The 19,369-nt window shown below is 35.0% G+C and overlaps 2 protein-coding genes across 3 annotated transcripts in view; one reads left to right on the plus strand and one right to left on the minus strand.

Moving 5' to 3' along the window:
* Nucleotides 1–7,569: 7,569 nt before the first annotated feature.
* LOC129755742 (uncharacterized) lies at nt 7,570–10,411 on the plus strand. The gene is made up of 4 exons (XM_055752371.1): nt 7,570–7,613; nt 7,675–7,727; nt 9,807–10,094; nt 10,158–10,411. Exons 2-4 carry the CDS (start codon nt 7,717–7,719, stop codon nt 10,372–10,374), a joined length of 516 nt encoding a protein of 171 aa, XP_055608346.1. The 5' UTR covers nt 7,570–7,613; nt 7,675–7,716; the 3' UTR covers nt 10,375–10,411.
* The window catches only part of LOC129755737 (3'-5' ssDNA/RNA exonuclease TatD-like), a 64,395-nt gene continuing 55,426 nt past the window's right edge, over nt 10,401–19,369 (minus strand). For both annotated transcript variants that reach the window (XM_055752362.1, XM_055752363.1), the window contains exon 4: nt 10,401–11,985. In XM_055752362.1, coding sequence (XP_055608337.1) covers nt 11,674–11,985 — 312 coding nt within the window. In that variant the 3' untranslated portion in view covers nt 10,401–11,673. The remainder of the gene's footprint in view (nt 11,986–19,369) is intronic.

Raw genomic sequence — 19,369 nt, forward strand, 5'->3', positions numbered from 1 at the left:
AGTTGTACTTCGTGGTCTCACCGGCGATCAGACACCGGATGAGATCACAAATGAATTAAATTCTTTGTTAGGTTTTTCTCCAATTCAAGTAATTCAAATGAGGAAAAGAACCAACACGAATAATACCAGTAGTGTTGGTTTTGCTCCTGAACTTTATTTGATCCATTTTAAAAAGGATCAGGTCAATAATTTGAAAATTTTGGAAAAGGCTCGTCTTATGTTTCATTGTCGAGTAAAATTTGAACCTTTTCGTAAATCCCATACCAATTTTTTACAAAATATTACGCAATGTCGTCGTTGTCAAGCTTTTTGTCATGGCACTAAAAATTGTAGAATGAATGCCAGATGCATGTTTTGCGGCTCATTCGATCATGAAAAATCTAAATGCCTTTTTGGAGGTGATAAGCCAAAAACAGAATTTTTTAAGTGTGCGAATTGCGCAGGTAATCATTCCTCGAATTCTCTAGATTGTCCCGTTAGGGCAAAAATTGTTGCTTCTAGGAAAAACCCCAAAGTTTCCAGAAAAGTTTCTTCTCCTCCTTCCTCTTTTTCGTCTACACACGTCAGACCGGCAAACAACCTGCCTGTTCGCAGTCAGCCTCGGCCTACATTGGAATCACGGCTGGGTAATACCCGAAGTGATTTTAATGTTACCTGGGCTGATTCTGCGCCACAGACTCGTTGTTTATCGTTCTCAGAGGTGGTTGAAAATGGGTTGCCTTCTCCAGGCATAAATAATAAAAATGGGAAAAAACCAAGTCTCAACGTTCATGCGAAGGCTTGGGAAAACCCCCGAAATTCAAATACTTTTTCTTCTCCTTCCTCTTCTGATTCCAACAATTTTGTTGATTTGGGTGAGATTACTGAGGAAAAATTAAAATTTTTGCATCAAAATTTAATGGAAATGATGCAACTTATGTTGAAAGCAAATTCAATGTTTGAAGCTTTCCAAACTTCTTTTAATTATGCTAACAAAATTATTATGACTTTACGATTCCCTCATGGATCCAAATAGATGTTTAAATATTATGAATTGGAACGCTAGATCTTTGCTGGCTAACCAAGATGAATTCTTTTTATTTTTGAAAACTCAAAACATACATATTGCTGCCATCACTGAAACTTTTTTAAAGCCAGACAATAACTTAAAAAGCAATGCTTTCTTTAAAATTTTACGAAATGATCGACTTGATCGACAAGGTGGGGGTGTAGCTATTGTCATCAATAGTCGTCTCAAATTTAGACTTCTTCCTTCTTTCAATACAAAAGTCTTAGAAACAATTGGAATTGAATTAGAAACTTCTATGGGGAAAATTATAATTGTTGCCGCATATTTGCCTTTTCAATGTAGCGGTGAACAGAAAAATTTTTTGAAGGGAGATTTACAAAAACTCACCAGAAATAAATCTAAATTTTTTATTATTGGTGACTTTAATGCAAAACACCGATCTTGGAATAATATTTCATCAAATTCAAATGGGAATATTTTGTTTAATGACTGCTCTGCAGGTTATTATACTGTTGAATATCCTAATGGGCATACTTGTTTTTCTTCAATTAGAAATCCCTCCACAATTGATTTGGTTCTAACGGATTTAGGCGAGCATTGTAGTCAATTAGTTACTCATGCGGACCTCGATTCAGACCACCTTCCAGTAACATTTTCTTTATCCCAAAGTCCCATTGAAAACCCTTTAAAATCATTTTTTTATTTTCAAAAGGCTAACTGGGAGCGATATATGAATTTTATTGAACGTAATTTAGATGTAAACGTTCCATTGAATTCAATAGAAGATATTGATTTGGCTGTAGAAAATTTGACAACTTCAATAGTCAATGCTAGAGCCGCTTCAATACCTAAAGTTAAACATAAATTTAATCAACCTTTAATTGATGATGATCTTCAGTTTTTGATACGACTGAAAAACATTCGTCGACGCCAATATCAACGTACTAGGGATCCTTATTTGAAATTAATTTATTGCGACCTTCAAAAAGAGATCAAACGTCGTTTAAATTTCATTCGTAATGAAAATTTTGCTAAAGCAGTAGAGGACATAAAACCCTACTCAAAGCCATTTTGGAAATTAACTAAAATCCTAAAAAAGCCCCAGAAGCCAATTCCTACTTTGAAAGATGGGGATAAACTTCTTTTAACTAATTCAGAAAAAGCTCAAAAATTAGCCCAACAATTTGAGTCTGCTCATGATTTTAATTTAAACGTTGTAAGTCCAATTGATGCTCAAATTTCCCTAGAATTTGATGATATTCTTTCTAAGCAAATTGTGTTTGAAAGTTCTTGTGAGACAAATATTGATGAACTTAAATTGATTTTCAAAAAATTTAAAAATATGAAAGCCCCGGGGGAAGATGGGATTTTCTATATTCTTATTAAAAAGTTGCCTGAAAGCACTTTAAATTTTTTAGTTAAAATCTTCAATAAATGTTTTCACTTGGCTTATTTTCCCAATAAATGGAAAAATGCCAAAGTAACTCCAATTTTGAAACCTGGAAAAAGTGCTTCAGAGCCTTCAAGTTATCGACCAATCAGTTTGCTTCCTTCTTTAAGTAAACTATTTGAGAGAGTTATTTTGAATAGAATGATGATTCACATTAATCAGAATTCTATTTTCCCTGATGAACAATTTGGTTTTCGTCATGGACATTCTACTACACATCAACTTTTGAGTGTAACTAATATGATTAACGCTAGCAAATCTGAAGGTTATTCAACTGGTGTTGCTCTTCTTGATATTGAAAAAGCTTTTGACAGTGTTTGGCACAAAGGTTTAGTAGCTAAATTAGCTCGATTTGATTTTCCTGTATATCTCACCAAAATTATTCAAAATTATTTGACTAGCCGAACTTTGCAAGTAAGCTATCAAAATTCATGCTCTGAAAGGATACCCATTAGAGCTGGTGTCCTTCCTTTTCCTCGATTTATTTTATAAGAATTTTCAATAAATGTTATAGAGAGCGAAATTATTACAATTTATTATTTAACCTAGTGTAATGAATGGTTCTATGGTTGCAATGAAATATGTCTGTATTTTAATTTCTATTTCTCATCTGATTTATAAATAAACAAATTTACTTCGTTAAAACATTTATTATAACAATTAAATCAAGATATTAAAAAATCTTACAAAAATAAAGTTACACTGCACTGCACTTCAAACACTTTTTGTGGGTGATGGGATGTGATTGCATGCCTGATGCATATTGATCCTGGCTGGTGCATAAATAATCCTGTTTCCGTTGGTCGGGTGCTGCAGATCTGGAGGAATGGTGTTCTTCCTGGGAATAAAAATCAGGATTTAGTTTCAAACGAATTATGTTATTTTGGAAAAATATGAATTACCTATGCATGGCGAAGAATAGAACCGTGAGTGTACTAGCTAAAGTCCGCGATCTGTATTTCTCCGCTGCTGGCCGCCATTTTAAGTCCCGTGTTTTATCTGTTAGGAGAGATATCAAATTATCAACACCAAGTCGTTCAGCCGTTCCACTTTTCTAACTTACGTTTTTAAATGTTTAGCTTTTATCAAAGCGATGGAATTTCCGTTTTCTTTGCTGCCACTCAACTGGTAAAATCTTCCGGCTAAAAAATTACTGGCCCAACACAAACAATCGTTCTTCTTGATTTATGTTCCCCAAACAGTTGAAACGGACACGCCAACATGTACACATACTTTAGAATGATGGAATTTATAGGAATTTTATATATTTTTTCCAAGGTATAACAAGCTTCTGAAATTCATTGGATTTTTCCATATTTCGTAATGGATTTATCGTTAGTTTCTATAACACACTGTATGATAAGATCTATTAGATTGACCCTATAAATGTTATAGCCCAATTTGGTTCAATAATTATTGGATTGTTCTATGCATTTCACCAAGTGAGTGAAGCAGATACAATTTATTTGATTTTGCTATATCTCTTAAAGGATAATTTAGTAGCTTAAATTTGACTGTGAATAGTGAGATTTATTGGAATGACCTTATAAATTTAATCGTCCAATTTGGTTCAGTGCAGCAGCAACAGGGCCACGCAGTTTCGAGCGACCAGCAACCGGGTCAGGTTGCGGATGCAGCTAGAACTTCTGTGCAGTGTCAGCCGGAATCATCCGAAATTCAGCGGAACTTGCGCGAAATATGCCAGCTGCTGTGGAGTTCCACGATCAAACAGGAGGTTTTCCGCCGCTGGTCCAAGACTTTGGCTTCAGTGAGTCGGAACCGTTTTCCCTGGTGCAGCGCAGCGAGAAGGAGGATTGTATGCGTCATTGCCCCGGTTCAAACTTATCTGCTAAAGATGCTGCTCATGGCCCCGGTCAGACAGTGAAGTTTTTTTTTCTATTTGCTGCCTATACTTTTCCAACCTGTACGGAGGGTAGAAAAAAATTTAAAAAAAATAAATTTTCGCTAAATAAACAGTTTTTTTACTTACCTGCATTGCTTACGTTGTTGTTACTCGATGCTGGTCAATTGCAAGTTCTGCACTGTTCAAAATTATGCTAATTCCGACGACCCACTCGGCTGCGAAGAACAAACCCTGGGCCACCGATTCCGAGGGCCTAAATTTTCACCTCTTTCGACCCAGCACAGAATACTTCCAAAATGGCTCTATATAATTTTCGACACATTTCCGATCCCCCCGCGAACAAAATTCCGTCCGCACGTTCGAACGAATCAAAAGAAGAGCCACAATTGCTTAATTAATCAACAAATTGTTTATCAAAATTACAAAATTTTAATAAACATCGTTTGTTGAACTTAGTCTTCAATGGTAGATTTTTTTCAGTGCATGTTTGCTCTCGCCCCTTTCTAGTGAGCAAATTTGGTGATTTTGTCGGTCCCGACGGCAACGGCCCTATTTTGCTCACCCACATACTAACCCCCGGTGCGGTTTAAAAGTGATCAAACGCGTGAGCATTTTCACTATACTCGCGATTGCTGCGGATGCCCTTAGGGCAAAACTCGTGGGTAACTAGGTTTCCACTGCCAATAAACGAAAACACTAAGAAGTTTTATCAACAAGTTAGTTTCCATGTGACAAGTGTTTACTACTAAAATTAGCAAAAAAAAAAAAATTAGCAAGTTATTTGCTAGAAAAAAGTAGTTTTCTTTTTGTTTGATTTTTCCTTTCTGAATCATACAAAAATTTTAGAGAAAGTTCATAAAAGTCTCAGACCAAATTTAATTTTGAATATTTTTCAAAAACAAAAATCACATTGTTTTGCAAACTTCAACAAATTTGTTAAATAAAATGAAGGATAAATTTCTTTATACTTTTTTCAGTAAGATCAGGAGTACTTTCCAGATTTTGAAAAACTGGAGAATTTAATTTTTTTAGATAATTTATCATCATTATCATCAAAATATTATTTCTAAATTTAATGAAGTATCATTCATTTCAAATTCATTTTTTAAATTATAAACGACGACGACGAAAGATTGGAGTTCAGGATGCCAGAATCTACCAAATCAATCATTAAAAAATAAGCACTAAAATACTGTTCCCATCAGTTATCAATTGAATTTTATAAATTGTAAACTATAAAACCTGCGCTTGATAATTTAATTGAATATTCATTTTTTCCTTTTATTTTTTAGTACATTGCGTTTAATTATCAATTGCCTATATGTTTTGAAAAAAAAAAAATCCGTTATGTTCAACATGGAAATTTCTAATCAAAAGTTCACATTTCTAATCATGATTTTTTTTTTTCAAATTCAAGATATAACAACAACATTTTTAAATCAACCCTTTTTTTGTAAATTCTGAAAAGAAATGAATAAATAAGATTAGAAAATTAAGATGATTAAAAATTAAAAAATTGCTTAGTTTCGAATGAAATTGATCAAAGTGTCTGGTAAACTAATGAACTTACATGAAAACTTAAAGCTGATTTTGGATAAATTCATTATCTTCTATTGAATCAAGGATTTTATTTTGGCTAGATTATTCTTATTTCAGGGATACAATGCTTTAGAAAATATAAATTGTTCTATTTAAAACATCATCCATGAAAGTTTTTGAGTATTTTATATGAAAAATGTTAACTCATTTAACAACTTTGTTGAAGACTGCGAAAAATTTGACTCATGCTTTATGAAAAATCCATAATTCTTCTTACAAGTTTGTCGAAATTCCCAATTTTGGCAGATTTAGGGAAAATTTACAAAAATAAAACTTTTATATCTTTTTTCAGTCATAATTACTCGCGGTCGTTTGGAAAGTTTATATTGAGTCATAAATTTATTTTTTCTTAATAGTGTAAAAATTGTAAAAAAAAAATTCAATGAATTTTACATATTTTCATAAGATATCTCGAAAACAAAAGCTGATAGATGGAAACTCAGCTCTCCAAAACTAGTAAAAATAAGCTTTTTAATTCTTATACTTCGAAGTTATCGACCTTTTTCGGTGAGTTTTAAAATAATCAAAACAAATTACCAGTTGTCCATACGTTTCGAGCTACTATGGCATTCGCTCCTCTTCAGTGGACACTAAAATTATATTTTACGTTTAAAAATTACACATTAAATCTAAATTTTAATTTAAACTTACAATTGACTGGCCATCGTCTAAGCTATTTTGGTTTTGGACTGTTTGTTTTGTTTTGCGTTTACATTTGTTTGTCAGTGTCTGTGTTAACTTGGATATTATTGGGTCATAAGCGGTCTTAAAATTTATGGAATCTCTCTGCCTATTAACGACATTGTCGTCTCCTCTCAACTTAATATAGAACGTTTCGGCAGTTATCCTAGCCGAAAAATGAATAGCATATCAACGGAATGGTTCCCCAAAGATGAGAAAGGTAGATATTTAGATTTCAACTCCGTTAGTCCTTTTTCACATAAGAAAAATACTGTAGTCGCACTGGTGGACAGAGCAATTAGGCTCACCCACACAAAATATAGGGAAAAAACACTAAAGACAGTTAAAAACATATTAAAAATCAATAACTACCCTTCACATCTTGTAACAAATGTAATCAAAGAACGAACACACAAAATATACAACAGTTTAAGCGTTTCCAGTAGAAGTAAGTCTAATTTTGTAACCATCCCGTACTGCGCCGGTTTGAGTGAAAAATTATCCAAATATTTGAAACAATATGAAATCAATGTCGCCTTTCAACCTATACATAAAGTAAAAAACATGATTTTCACAAAACCAAGGACAAAATACCGAAGAACAAGAACGTTAATGTTGTGTATGACATAAAGTGTGGAGGATGTAAGAAATCGTTTATAGGAGAAACAAGCCAATTTTTAGAAAAACGATTAAAACAACATAAAACAACTGTATCCACAAAACAAATAAGCACAGGTCTAGCTCAGCACTGTCTAGAAACTGGCCACATTTTTGATTCAAAAATATTAGAGAGAGTTACTGGATACAACGCTAGGATAACTGCCGAAACGTTCTATATTAAGTTGAGAGGAGACGATAATGTCGTTAATAGGCAGAGAGATTCCATAAATTTGAAGACCGCTTATGACCCAATAATATCCAAGTTAACACAGACACTGACAAACAAATGTAAACGCAAAACAAAACAAACTGTCCAAAACCAAAATAGCTTAGACGATGGCCAGTCAATTGTAAGTTTAAATTAAAATTTAGATTTAATGTGTAATTTTTAAACGTAAAATATAATTTTAGTGTCCACTGAAGAGGAGCGAATGCCATAGTAGCTCGAAACGTATGGACAACTGGTAATTTGTTTTGATTATTTTAAAACTCACCGAAAAAGGTCGATAACTTCGAAGTATAAACAATCGCGGTGATAAAACCAAAAATCCAGCTTTTTAATTATGTGAACTTCGGAAAAATTTGAATTTGTTTGCCTTGTGTTATTAAAATTTCTTTAATTTCTGACCTAATCTGACGTAGAAGCGGATTTTTTTTTAGATATGTTGTTAGGCACCTATATATTATGGGATGCCAAAGGGATATAAGAGCAGAAAAGCTTATTTCGAGAAAACACGTTTTAAAATTGATGTGTTTGGACATTTTCCATATATTTTTCAAGAATTTGTATTTTCTATCAAATGTAGAAATATGTAAAAAAAACTTATAAAAATTTGAAAAAATCATAAAAAATAGTTTGAAATGTGAAGAATCGTTTGGCATCATTAACTCAAAATCGACCATTTTATCACTTATACCCCTTTGGCTATGAGAGCCTCGTGTTTTCTTTTTATATGCACTAATTCTTTAGGCCCAAGCTTCAAATTCTGATTTTATTCGAAATTTTCAACCTCATCCGTTTGCTGGTGATTATGAAACTTCATTTCTCGCGTGAGTTTTCATTGCGTCGTATGAAACAAAATGTAAACAAACAGTATAATATATAACAGTATGTATATTATAACAAAAAAAAAATGCAAAAACTAATATGAACTTTTAGCAAGTTCGTTTCATTTTGTGGTCTGGTCAACATATTCTGGATGTGAAATATGAATTTAAAAGTTGTTTTCCTTACTTTTGAAGCCGTTTTAGCTGAATCTTGATGATGATACGTAAAAAATGCTTACGCAAGATTTGATAATATTTTGAAGACCTATAATTCCACATTTAAAGCTTCCATGCAATGATATTTTTGAAAGAGACAGATTATTGAAGAAAAAATTGAAGGATATAATTTTTGACTTGAGTTATAGCGAAAATGAAAAAAAAATATGTCTCACTTTCTAGGAAAACAAATTTCTTCTAAACAAATGGACATGGAAAACACACTTTCATCACAGCGATTTGTGGAATTATTAACCGTGTTTCATTGTTTATTTTGAATTGTACATTGTATAAGTGATAAAAATAATAAAAGAAAATCGTTGTTCTTCGTTCGCACAACTTAGCCTGGTTAAGCCTCGTCCACACTTGGCAACTTGAAGTGCGATTTCGGTTGATGAGACTTGTTTTTGTTTACATTTTGGTTACTGAAAGTCTCCCATACTTATAGGGAGACTTGTGACATGCATTTTCCGTCTAGTTCAAAATGTAAACATAAACAAGTCTCAGCAACCGAAATCGCAGTTCAAGTTGCCGAGTGTGGACTAGGCTTTAGTAAAAGTTTTTTTTTTTTGTAAACATTGTACCCAAGACAATTCGTGACGTCAGTTGCATTTTCAAACAAACAACCATCATCGCTGTACCAGCGAAAACTAGAGAAAAAAAAATCATTGTCAACTGCTGTTTAAATACGATTCTCGCCTTTAGATACATAAACATCCTGGCAAGTAACGTAGGCTTTGTTTACCTTTTTACTTTTTGAATAACAAGTTCTGTAATAATGTGCGTGTTTGTTCATCACCTTCTTTGTACCACATTGCATTTGAACATCTTCTAGAAAACTAGATTACTGAAAATTTTATAAATATTCATTTTACAATCACAAGTTCTACACAAATAATTCTAAATCTTTTGGAAAAGAAAATCAGCCTCATTAAGATCATATATTCATTAACAAATATTAATACTTCCTAATAGTATTCCATCCACATAAGCTTATTGAGTCACTTTGGTAAAATGTAATAATTTGAACTTTGAAAAGCATTTTTGTCTTTAATAGAATCAATTGAACTTTTCAAGGGTAATTACAAAAGTTAGGGCTCTTCGAAAAATCGGAATTGACGGAATTCATTCAGAAATTATCAATCACATCGAACCATCGCAAAACAAACCTGAATGATATTGTTTACCTTCAAGCCTGTGGTTTTATACCTTCTTGTCTTTTTTTTTTTGTCTAAAAACAATTTTATTCTGAACAAGTTTTCCTTTCTCAACTTTTCAAGCGCAATGTTCTCCGCCTCTAACCAAGATCGTTCAAAGTCAATAGTCAGTGAAAATGCGCCCAACAAACCGAGAAATAATAAGACCAACGGAAACAATGGTGGTTCCGGAAATCCGAACCCGAGCTCCTCCAAGAAAAACGCCCGGCTCTGCCCCGGAAGGGATGTGTACGAACGTATGAATTACCTCTACCAGGCTTCGGTGCTGATGTCCGAGCTACCTGTTCCGGCTCTTTCTGGAGTCTACGGTAAACTGATGAAATCCATCGGCAAGAAGGCGGTCCTTCGGATGTAAGTTATAATGCAAAAATCAACATGATAACATTTAACTAATTTAAGAATTTATTTTTTTAGAGAACCAGCCATCAAACGAACACTTTGTACCAGGTGTGGAGTAGCCCTGAATCCTGGCTCGACGGCAACTTACAGCGATCATCGAAAGAAGAATTACTGCTACATTCAAGCCGAATGCAAACATTGCGGCTACAGTAAACGTTTTGTCAACCGAAAGAACCATCAAATTCACCTGGAAAATCCAAAATCGCTTCTCGAAAGTTTGCATTTCGAATAGAATGTTGAAACAGGAATACACAGACGTTGTAAAAATATATATTCGTTTTTATTACAATCTCAGAATAATTTACACTATGAATAAGGAGTGTCACATGATTTTTTTTCTTCGTATTAGAATCTTTACAGCAAGATTATACATTTATTATGGCACTTTCTTCCTTAGTAACATATATATTACATATGCTGGGCTTTTGGAACCCTCTAGTAGAAAATCTTGATTACATATAAACTGAATTTGGTGCGAAAAATCAATCACTTGCAAAGGGTTTCGCGTAACTAACTATGAAGAACTTAACTCATTCAATTCCCTAATCCTACTAGATATACTACCAAGTTTCAAGAACAATCGTTTCGTTCTAATCCTGACGTCCGATTAATAGCATCCAACTACAAAGTTGATGTGGGTTTATATTTTTCCACGTTCGGAAGCTTCTCACTTCAATCAACCAATCAACAATTGATTCACTTTTCGAGGACTGGCCGGTCACAAGGAATGTAGTAAAAGTTTCGTTACGTTAACTATTGAGATTTTGCTTCCCTGAATCGTGTACCATGCCTCGAAAAGCAAGAAATTGTTTAAAGGTTATCATTGTTGTTTGTTTTCGTTTTAGTTGATCTCGCTTAGATTAGCTTAGTCAATCATCAATTTGGTTTATCATCTAATCATTGCTTTATGTTATTACAAATTCTCATTTTTTTACTAACTTTTCAGTAACTTCAGTCTTTCACATCACGTACACAACATAAAATTCTGTTTTTTTTTTCTATCAATTTTATATAAATCAAATATTTCATGCTCCTTTATTCATTAAACTACAAAATTTGTATTCCTAGCAACTAAGAGCAACGGAATCTTAACGTCTAAAACTATGATGAGAGTGTAGCTCTTTGAGCAGCCTATATATCGTGTAAATCATTACGCGTAGTAGAGCAACCAATATAACTTCATTTTTTTAACTTATCGAAATACCATGTATATAACCTTCCAACACTATACCTACATACGTTCGGGCAAGACATAAATAGGACAAATTCAACAATTTCCGAATGAGAAACAATGCAATAAAATGTATTTAAAAGAATACAACTACTTTATAGGAATCTATCGGTTTAGTCACTACCAAGAAGTGAAATCGTTTCGTTTCTAATAAAATAAAAAGAGAACCAAGGGGTTACATACAGCTTCAGTATTAGTAATAATAGTTCGTTTTTCGTTAGTTAGTATTTTGTCTCCTTTTTTTTTCGTTGGATTCTAAATGTGAAATCTTCTATTCGTTCATCATCCATTTCGCGGTCATCATTGGGACAGTCCAAAAAGTTTCAGTGCGTTGAATGCCGTCGACAGGCCGACGTCTTCCGGTTTTTTGTTCATGAAAGCGGCAATCATTTCGACGATGGCCGGCAGACTGCAGGGTTCGTTCCGCTGGAAGGTACAGTAGCGATGCAGGTACAGCAGGGATCGTTCCGTGAGGCCCGTTTTAACGTGCTGCGGCAGTTTGGAGGCACGGGTGTTAGGGTACATGAAGGGCGAGTCGGTTTCCACCAGCAGGCGCTCCAACGGCAGACGACCGTCCTCGAGCAGTTTGCGGACCCCGGTATCGGATTTGTCCTGGAAGCAAAATTAGAAAGCGGTTAGCTAGGATTCATGTTCATAGGGAAAATATGTCTGGGATTCTTGGGGATCAAACTTCAAATGTTAGCTTGGGCTGTTAAAAAAAACAAACATTTATAGGTAGCATGCAAAAAAAAAGTTTATCCACCCCCAGTGGAAAAATAGACTTCTTCCAAAAACCCACCAGAAAAATAAAACAACCTTAATTGTTGTTCAGTTTATTATTATTTATGTAAAAAAAACAAAGTCAATTCATTCAAGCTTAAAATGAAAAAAACATATTCTGTTGCATTTGAGACCTAATTTAAAAAAAAAAGTTAAAAAATAACGCAACAAAGGTTTATCCACCCCTCTGGTTCGCATAGCTTAAGTACTTCGTGTGACCTCCTTTGGCCTCAATAACAGCTTGACATCGTTGTGACATTGATCCAACAAGAATAGCAGTTGTTTCCGGGGTAATTTTGTCCCATTTAATTAAAATTACCTGCCGCAATTGCTTGTTGGTTTTTGCTCCTGAACCTTAATTTTTAAAATTGACCAGAGATACCCAATCGGATTAACATCGGGAGACTGTGCAAGCCAAAAAATCCAAGTCATGCTCAGTTGTTTGAAAAATCAATGTTGGTAAAGTAACACCATGCTTGACTGTAGGCCGCAAACATTCCTTTTACAAACTTTCACCGGTTCGCCGCCATTTTCTTGTGATACCATAAGACAAATACTAGAGATGTACCGAATAGTGGTATTCGGCGAACGGCCGAATACCGAATATTGACCTTTTCAACTATTCGGCCAAACGAATATTCGGCCGAATATTCGGTCGAATATTCTATAGAGTTTTCTATAAAAAAACCTAAAGCAATTATTTCAATGCTTTCTATTTCTTCCATATACATGCCCCCCATGTCGATTATTTTCAACCAGATGATATAAGCGGATGATGTTTTACAAGATATTTTTAAGAAAGGGTCTTTCTGATTTTTAAGATGTCATCAATAACTGGAAAGACATCAGATGGCTAGTTGGTTCTAGGGCGTTTATCACCAAATATATTGCGTTCCTGTGAAACCTGGGATAAAACATGTCAAAACAGGTGCCAAGCTATTTGAAATTGCTTTTCTTGAGCTTGAGCTTGAGCTTGAGCTTAGACAAACCGTACATTTCAGTAGTTGCTACTCCGTGATTGACAAGAACCATCAAAATTGTACATAGATCCAAATAAATGGGGCTTGGGATTAGCTTACCATTTTCTGTGTGCACGTTTCGAAGGTTCCTTATCTTATATGGTCAATAACGGCGCCGGCCACGTCCTTACGGTTTATCGGGGAAAGGGAAGGATTGTTAGTTCGACTTCCGTTGCTACTAGAGACCGAATACACCTCTAAATCTCCACGGTCGTCTCAGGAAGGGTGGTTTGTTAGTGGGGAAGGTAAATAAGATCTGGATTCCCTTTGGGAAGGGATGCGATCAAAGCAAAGTTAAATATTTAATGATCGTCGCGTCGCATACTATCGAGTACATCGCGTGTTTATTTAGAATAAATACGTCTTATCGTGGCATTGTCATACACGTACAATGTACTTAGCACCGGTGCAACTCACCGAAGATTATCGCGCGCTTAAAACAAGAAGAGCAAAAACGTCCTAACGTGGCATTCTCACTCACGTACAATACACTTGGCACCGGTGCAACTCACCGTATTTAATCAAGCATTTAAAACGAGAGGAGCAAGAACGAACTAACGTGCAAAAACGTTCTAACGCGTTATGAAAACGGGGAAAGAAAGAGAAAAAAAAACGCATCCGATCGCGCCTCGCTTGCCTGATATGCTCTGTTCCCAAGCAACTAAACGGTGGAGGAAATCTCCATAGTAGCTCTTTTTCTTTGCACTCGCAACAGCATTAAGGCACTTTATTTTCAAACTCCTACGACAGAACCAACAAACGCACACATCCACACACATGCACACACACACACACACACACACACACACACACACACACACACACACACACACACACACACACACACACACACACACACACACACACACACACACACACACACACATCTTGGGTCCAAAAACCATCATCAAATTTCTTTAACAGAAGCATTTTTTTATTTCGATTCCTATATTGAAAAATTATATTCGATGCTTTGAAAATCTGTACCTAGCAAAAAATTAAACTGCCAATTTGAGTAAACCCAAGTAACACCGATAGTTTTACTGGACACCTCAAACCCCTTAAAACCAAAACTTTATCTTATAGGCTGCTATGAATCTTCAAATGTTACTTGCGAAGTTTCCTTGTGTATAAACTTGTACAAAAGATTGTATTCCATACTACTATCCTTGAAATGTTTCTATGAAATATTTCAAAGCTTCTGTCATTCTGTACTGTAAATCTAAATCCAAAATTTAAGTTTGAAAAAGTTAATGAATTATGTATGTACTAATAAACAATGGACTTATCTTGTAATCTGTTTAACTCTCGTGTAGCCTCAGGAGGATCACGTCTATAAAATAGCCCTCTCGTTGCTGTTCTTAGGTGAATCTTGGGGGCAGAACACCAGCCCTCTGCACTTCTTCATTTAGTTTAAACCCGAAAAAAAACACTGAATTTTCCGACTTTTCGGTGAAACTCCACTTTCTCGACACAGGAAACAATAAATCACTAAACTGAAGGACAAAAACGAGCAATTTGCGGCCCTTTTTCGAATATATTTTCAAAATTTTATCTGCACTAGCACTAAACAAATGTTTACACTTTGGCAGTGTTGCCTCTTCACATTATGCAAAAGGGGAGAGAAAGAGAAAAAGAGAGAGAGAAAAAAAAACGCAACACACACACACACACACACACACACACACAAATCTCTGTATAACCAAGAAATAAATTTAGAAAAAATACTTAGCTTAGATCCACGGTGTCGCCTGGAAACTTTGTATTTTCGGTACTCACCACGAGATGCCGTTGTCATCAGACTGGGCCTTCGCACATGCAAGGTTGCGATCAATATGGTGCGCAACGTTTAGTTAGTAACGCCGATAACGCACTGCTCGAGCTTCCTGAACGAAGGCTCTTAAGCTTTGAATTTCTTTCGCCGCCATTTTCAGAAAAGGAAAAATTTAATCCGTAAAAATTTCACTCAGCAAAACAACACCAAATCACGTAGCTCCTACTAAAATTTCACTTCCTTCGAGGAGCCCTGTACACCACGCGACAGACTTCCTAACCAGAAGTAATTATTCCATCGTTTGAAAGCCAGAAAACATAAATTTTCAACACCATTCGAGACGCACGACTTCCACAAGGCAATGTTGCCAGACCTCCCCAAGCTATTTGAAATTGCTTTTCTGAGATTAAATTAGATGAAGGTCGAGTTTGAGCAAGATATCTTCAAAATAGTTGTTGAAAGGTTGAAGATAGATTATCTTTAACCTTAAGCAAACCATACCTTCACCTATCCAGACGGTAAGGCATTCAGAACGATTTTTGAAAAAAGAGCAAAATAGATGTATATTTTTAAATTTAAAAAATCTTAAAAATTTTAAAGAGGCATTTGAGTTTTTTATTTGATTTAGCAAATAATCTGAATAAAGCCGAGCAAAACTCGAGAAGTATTAAATAATATCTAGATATCTCGTCCAGTTTGACTTATCTGGATTCTTTACTCGATTTTTTTGAAAAATTTACAAGTCTGTAGAAGATATTCGGCCTATTCGGCCGAATACTTAGCTCAACTATTCGGAAAGCCGAATATTCGGCTTAACGGTTTTTAGGCGATATTCGGCGCCGAATATTCGGCCGACCGAATATTCGGTACATCTCTAACAAATACCATTACTTTCGATTCACCTTCTTACAGTCATCACTGGTCCATAAAACGTAGTCCAGGGTGAAATGGGCCTCTCTTTTTGATATTTTTTGCGGACAAATATGGCTTCTTAAGCGCTACTCTGCCCTTGAGATTTTTTTTAAAAAGACTGTTTCGTACGGATTGTTATCTCAATGGAAAGGAAAACTCGGTTTCAATCTGTTTCGCAATTTTCGGCCACGTCAATTCGGCCAGTTGTCTTTGAAGGACGCCCCGATTGCTTAGCTGGCGAGAAAAACCACGATTTTTGTACACCAGAGCAATCCTAGCAACTTTATCTTTATGAACCTGGACAATATCGGTAATATTAGGGGAGATGAGGGCATAACGAGCACCCGAGGCATAATGAGAAGTCCATTTTTCTACATAAGTACGTATTTTCTTAAACAAATTTTCATGAGGACTTGTTTCGTACTACCTATAGTATTAATTTTTCACCAAAAAAGAAATATCCTTTTCATATTTACAGAAATATTAAATAATAACCAGCTAGGTTCTCAAGTGACGAAAATATTATAATTTTTGAGCACCACCAAATAAGCTTTTATGACCTTTAAATCATCTTGATCTGAAATGTACGCACTGCAACATGATCTACACATTGTTTCTAAATTTTCAGCATCATAAAATTTTTGATTTTTCACTTTAATCAATTGTAAAACGCGTTTTTACTTTAATTTGTTCACTAGAGGCGAACAGAGCACTTTCAATGAAGGCATATTGAGCATTTTCTGCCGGAGAATCTAGCAGCGAATTCAACTCGATGAAGTCAACTGAATAATAGAGCTACAGCTTAACTTGTATCGTCTGACGATTTGGCCTATTGGTTAGATGTCGGAGAGGTAATCAGTAGACTCGAGTTCGATTCCTGTTCGAGGGGATTTTTTTTGCACATACCATTCATGATTGATTTTTGTTATCGTTACATTACACGGCTAATAGCATCAAAGCATCATCCGTCAAACAAAACACCAGAAACATAATGTATGAACATGTGTTAATTCTTTGAAATCTACAAACAGACCTAGATTATTTTGTTTTTGCTTTGTTTGATGAATCTACGCCTCACCGTTTAGTGCAATCATGATCATAAATGATAAATGAAGAAAAAAAAAATCACCTCCACCAGGAATCGAACTCGAGCCTACTGATTATCTCTCCGACATCTTACCAATAGGCCAAATCGTCAGACGATACAAGTTGAGCTGTAGCTCTATTACTCAATTGACTTCATCGAGTCGAATTCGTTGCTAGATTGATTCCCGGCAGAAAATGCTTATTATGCCTTCATTAATGGTGCTCATACTGCCTCGGGGGGTTTCTCATTATGCCTCTACAGTGACTGGTTTTCAGCTTTCGGCAAAATTTTTTAAAATGCATCTTTAAACGTTTTTATCTACTTTTTCAAGTTTCATCCAATTAGACAATAGACTATTTGAGTGTCGGAACACGAAACAATGATGTAATTCACATATTACAGCTGTTCTCTATGGTTAAATAAGCATTTTCCTTAAGGTGCCCATTATGCCCTCATCTCCCCTACGGTGGCCATTGCCGATTTTGTGATGTTCAATAATCAAATTTCGGATGCTGATAAGAATTTGTGCTTTTTTTTGGGCATTTTGCACAATTTTTAACACGATACTGAAATTTTGAGCACGAAATCAGCACACAGACCGCTTTGGGAAGTGGCTATGCTATTTTCTGGAATAAAAAAGCACATGTTACAATTTTTGACTGCTTCATCCGTTCACTACGAAGATCAAAGCTTTTTCTATCGAAACATATCGCCGTTTTTTGCAATGTAACAAGATTTAAGCCTAAAAAAGCGTTTCATCGATCATTACTGTGGCCGGTATTTTGAACCACCAGGTTTCTATTTTGGACTACCCTTTGGACCTATTTTGAACCACCCTTAAACTAAATAAGTTTTTTTTCTAAATTTTGCTGAATTTCGATAGCGATTGATGTGCAATTATGCGAATTATTCTGTTTATCTCGTCTTTTCTTATTGTTATAGTTAAGTTTTGTTTGTTTCATAAGAATAGAGTAAAAACAGTAACATTCCTCCGTTATATAGTGTGTTCCAAATGTTTTGAAAATTCTGACAGCACACTGCAATTTCGACGAATTTTGTTCTGTAGTATTCAATACTGCCCAGTTGGCTTATCTTTAGGCTCAATTTTCAGAACGCAAACCTCCTTCAGGCGACCCAATGATAAGTTAAAAAAGTCTGACATCATGAGCTCCGCGACATCAATTGATGCACTTTGACTTCCGAAACCTTAGTGGATTTGGGTTGGTTTCAGTTCTGTAGTTAGATTCAAAAAGATAAAAATGTGCGAGATTTGTGCTATCTGTTTGTCAATTTCAGGTACAGGACCATCTAAATGCCAGATTTTTAAGCTGATAAAATTTCCAATAATTCAGTTTAAAGTTTGATAACAAATGGTAACACCTGCCTTGGCAGAGATGTTCGTCGCCAGTATGACCCTCTGTCATATTCCAACTCAGTGGAAGAAGGTGCGCGTGATCTTTATCCCGAAACCAGGGAAAAAAGATAAAACTAAACCTAAGGCATTCAGACCTATTAGCAAATATAATTTAGTAGGAATATTCCTCACTCCTAAGAAACTTGAAGGACACATGAAACGCGCCTCCATGTGAGGAAAGTTCTTACGAACATGAATAAATGCTATCGAGAAGACCTAAGTTGCCTTAGACTAAATTTCGAAAGCTTCTGGCAAAAACTGTTAAGCTCATTATCACCAAAACTTTGTGTCCCGATCTGACAATTATACTAAATACAACACAAGTATATCTTTTTTTTTTTTTTAAAACGATCACACACACATAGGATCTCAGTGAAACTTGATGTTTCTTTGAAGAGATCTTCTTTCCTTAACTCTAAGCGTACATTTTTCGAAGTTATGATGGCTAGCATCTTACAAATGCTAAAACCACCAGACCACAGAAAGTGCACTATGTATGCCATGACCGGGATTCGATCTCATGAACTTTAGCGTAGATGACTTGAACTCTAACCACTACGCCAAAGCCGCTGGCCTACTTTTTTTTCATAATATCTTTCATGATAAGTAAGTTGACTTCGTTAATAAATTTTATACTCAAAATATGATTTTTATTCATCGGTTCAACATGTTTTGGAGTTTTCGAAAAATCAGATGTGCCTAAATGAAAAGTATTGAAAAGAGCTAATTCTACACGGAGGATTTTTTCCTTCACCAATTTATTCATTTAGAGAAATGCTGATTTCCATTTACCAAACGTGCTCCAGATAATAATAATAATAATGATGATGTGGTCATCAATAAATCTAAATAATATTTTAGAGAAGATTTTAAGATCAATTGTCTTAGTAAATTGTTGCCTTCTTATGATTTCTTTTATGAAATATTCAGTACTGTCCAAACAGTGAAATTTCCATCAATGATTGTTCCAATTCAAATGACATTAGAATCTCAAATTGTAGATTTATTAG

This window comes from Uranotaenia lowii, chromosome 3 (assembly GCF_029784155.1).
Source record: "Uranotaenia lowii strain MFRU-FL chromosome 3, ASM2978415v1, whole genome shotgun sequence".
NCBI classification, from domain to species: domain Eukaryota; kingdom Metazoa; phylum Arthropoda; class Insecta; order Diptera; family Culicidae; genus Uranotaenia; species Uranotaenia lowii.

Bases quoted from the DNA above. Each gene is read 5' to 3' on its own strand.
- LOC129755742 (XM_055752371.1), top strand. The intron at 10,095-10,157 runs GTAAGTTATAAT...TTATTTTTTTAG, and splicing joins AAGAAGGCGGTCCTTCGGAT to AGAACCAGCCATCAAACGAA.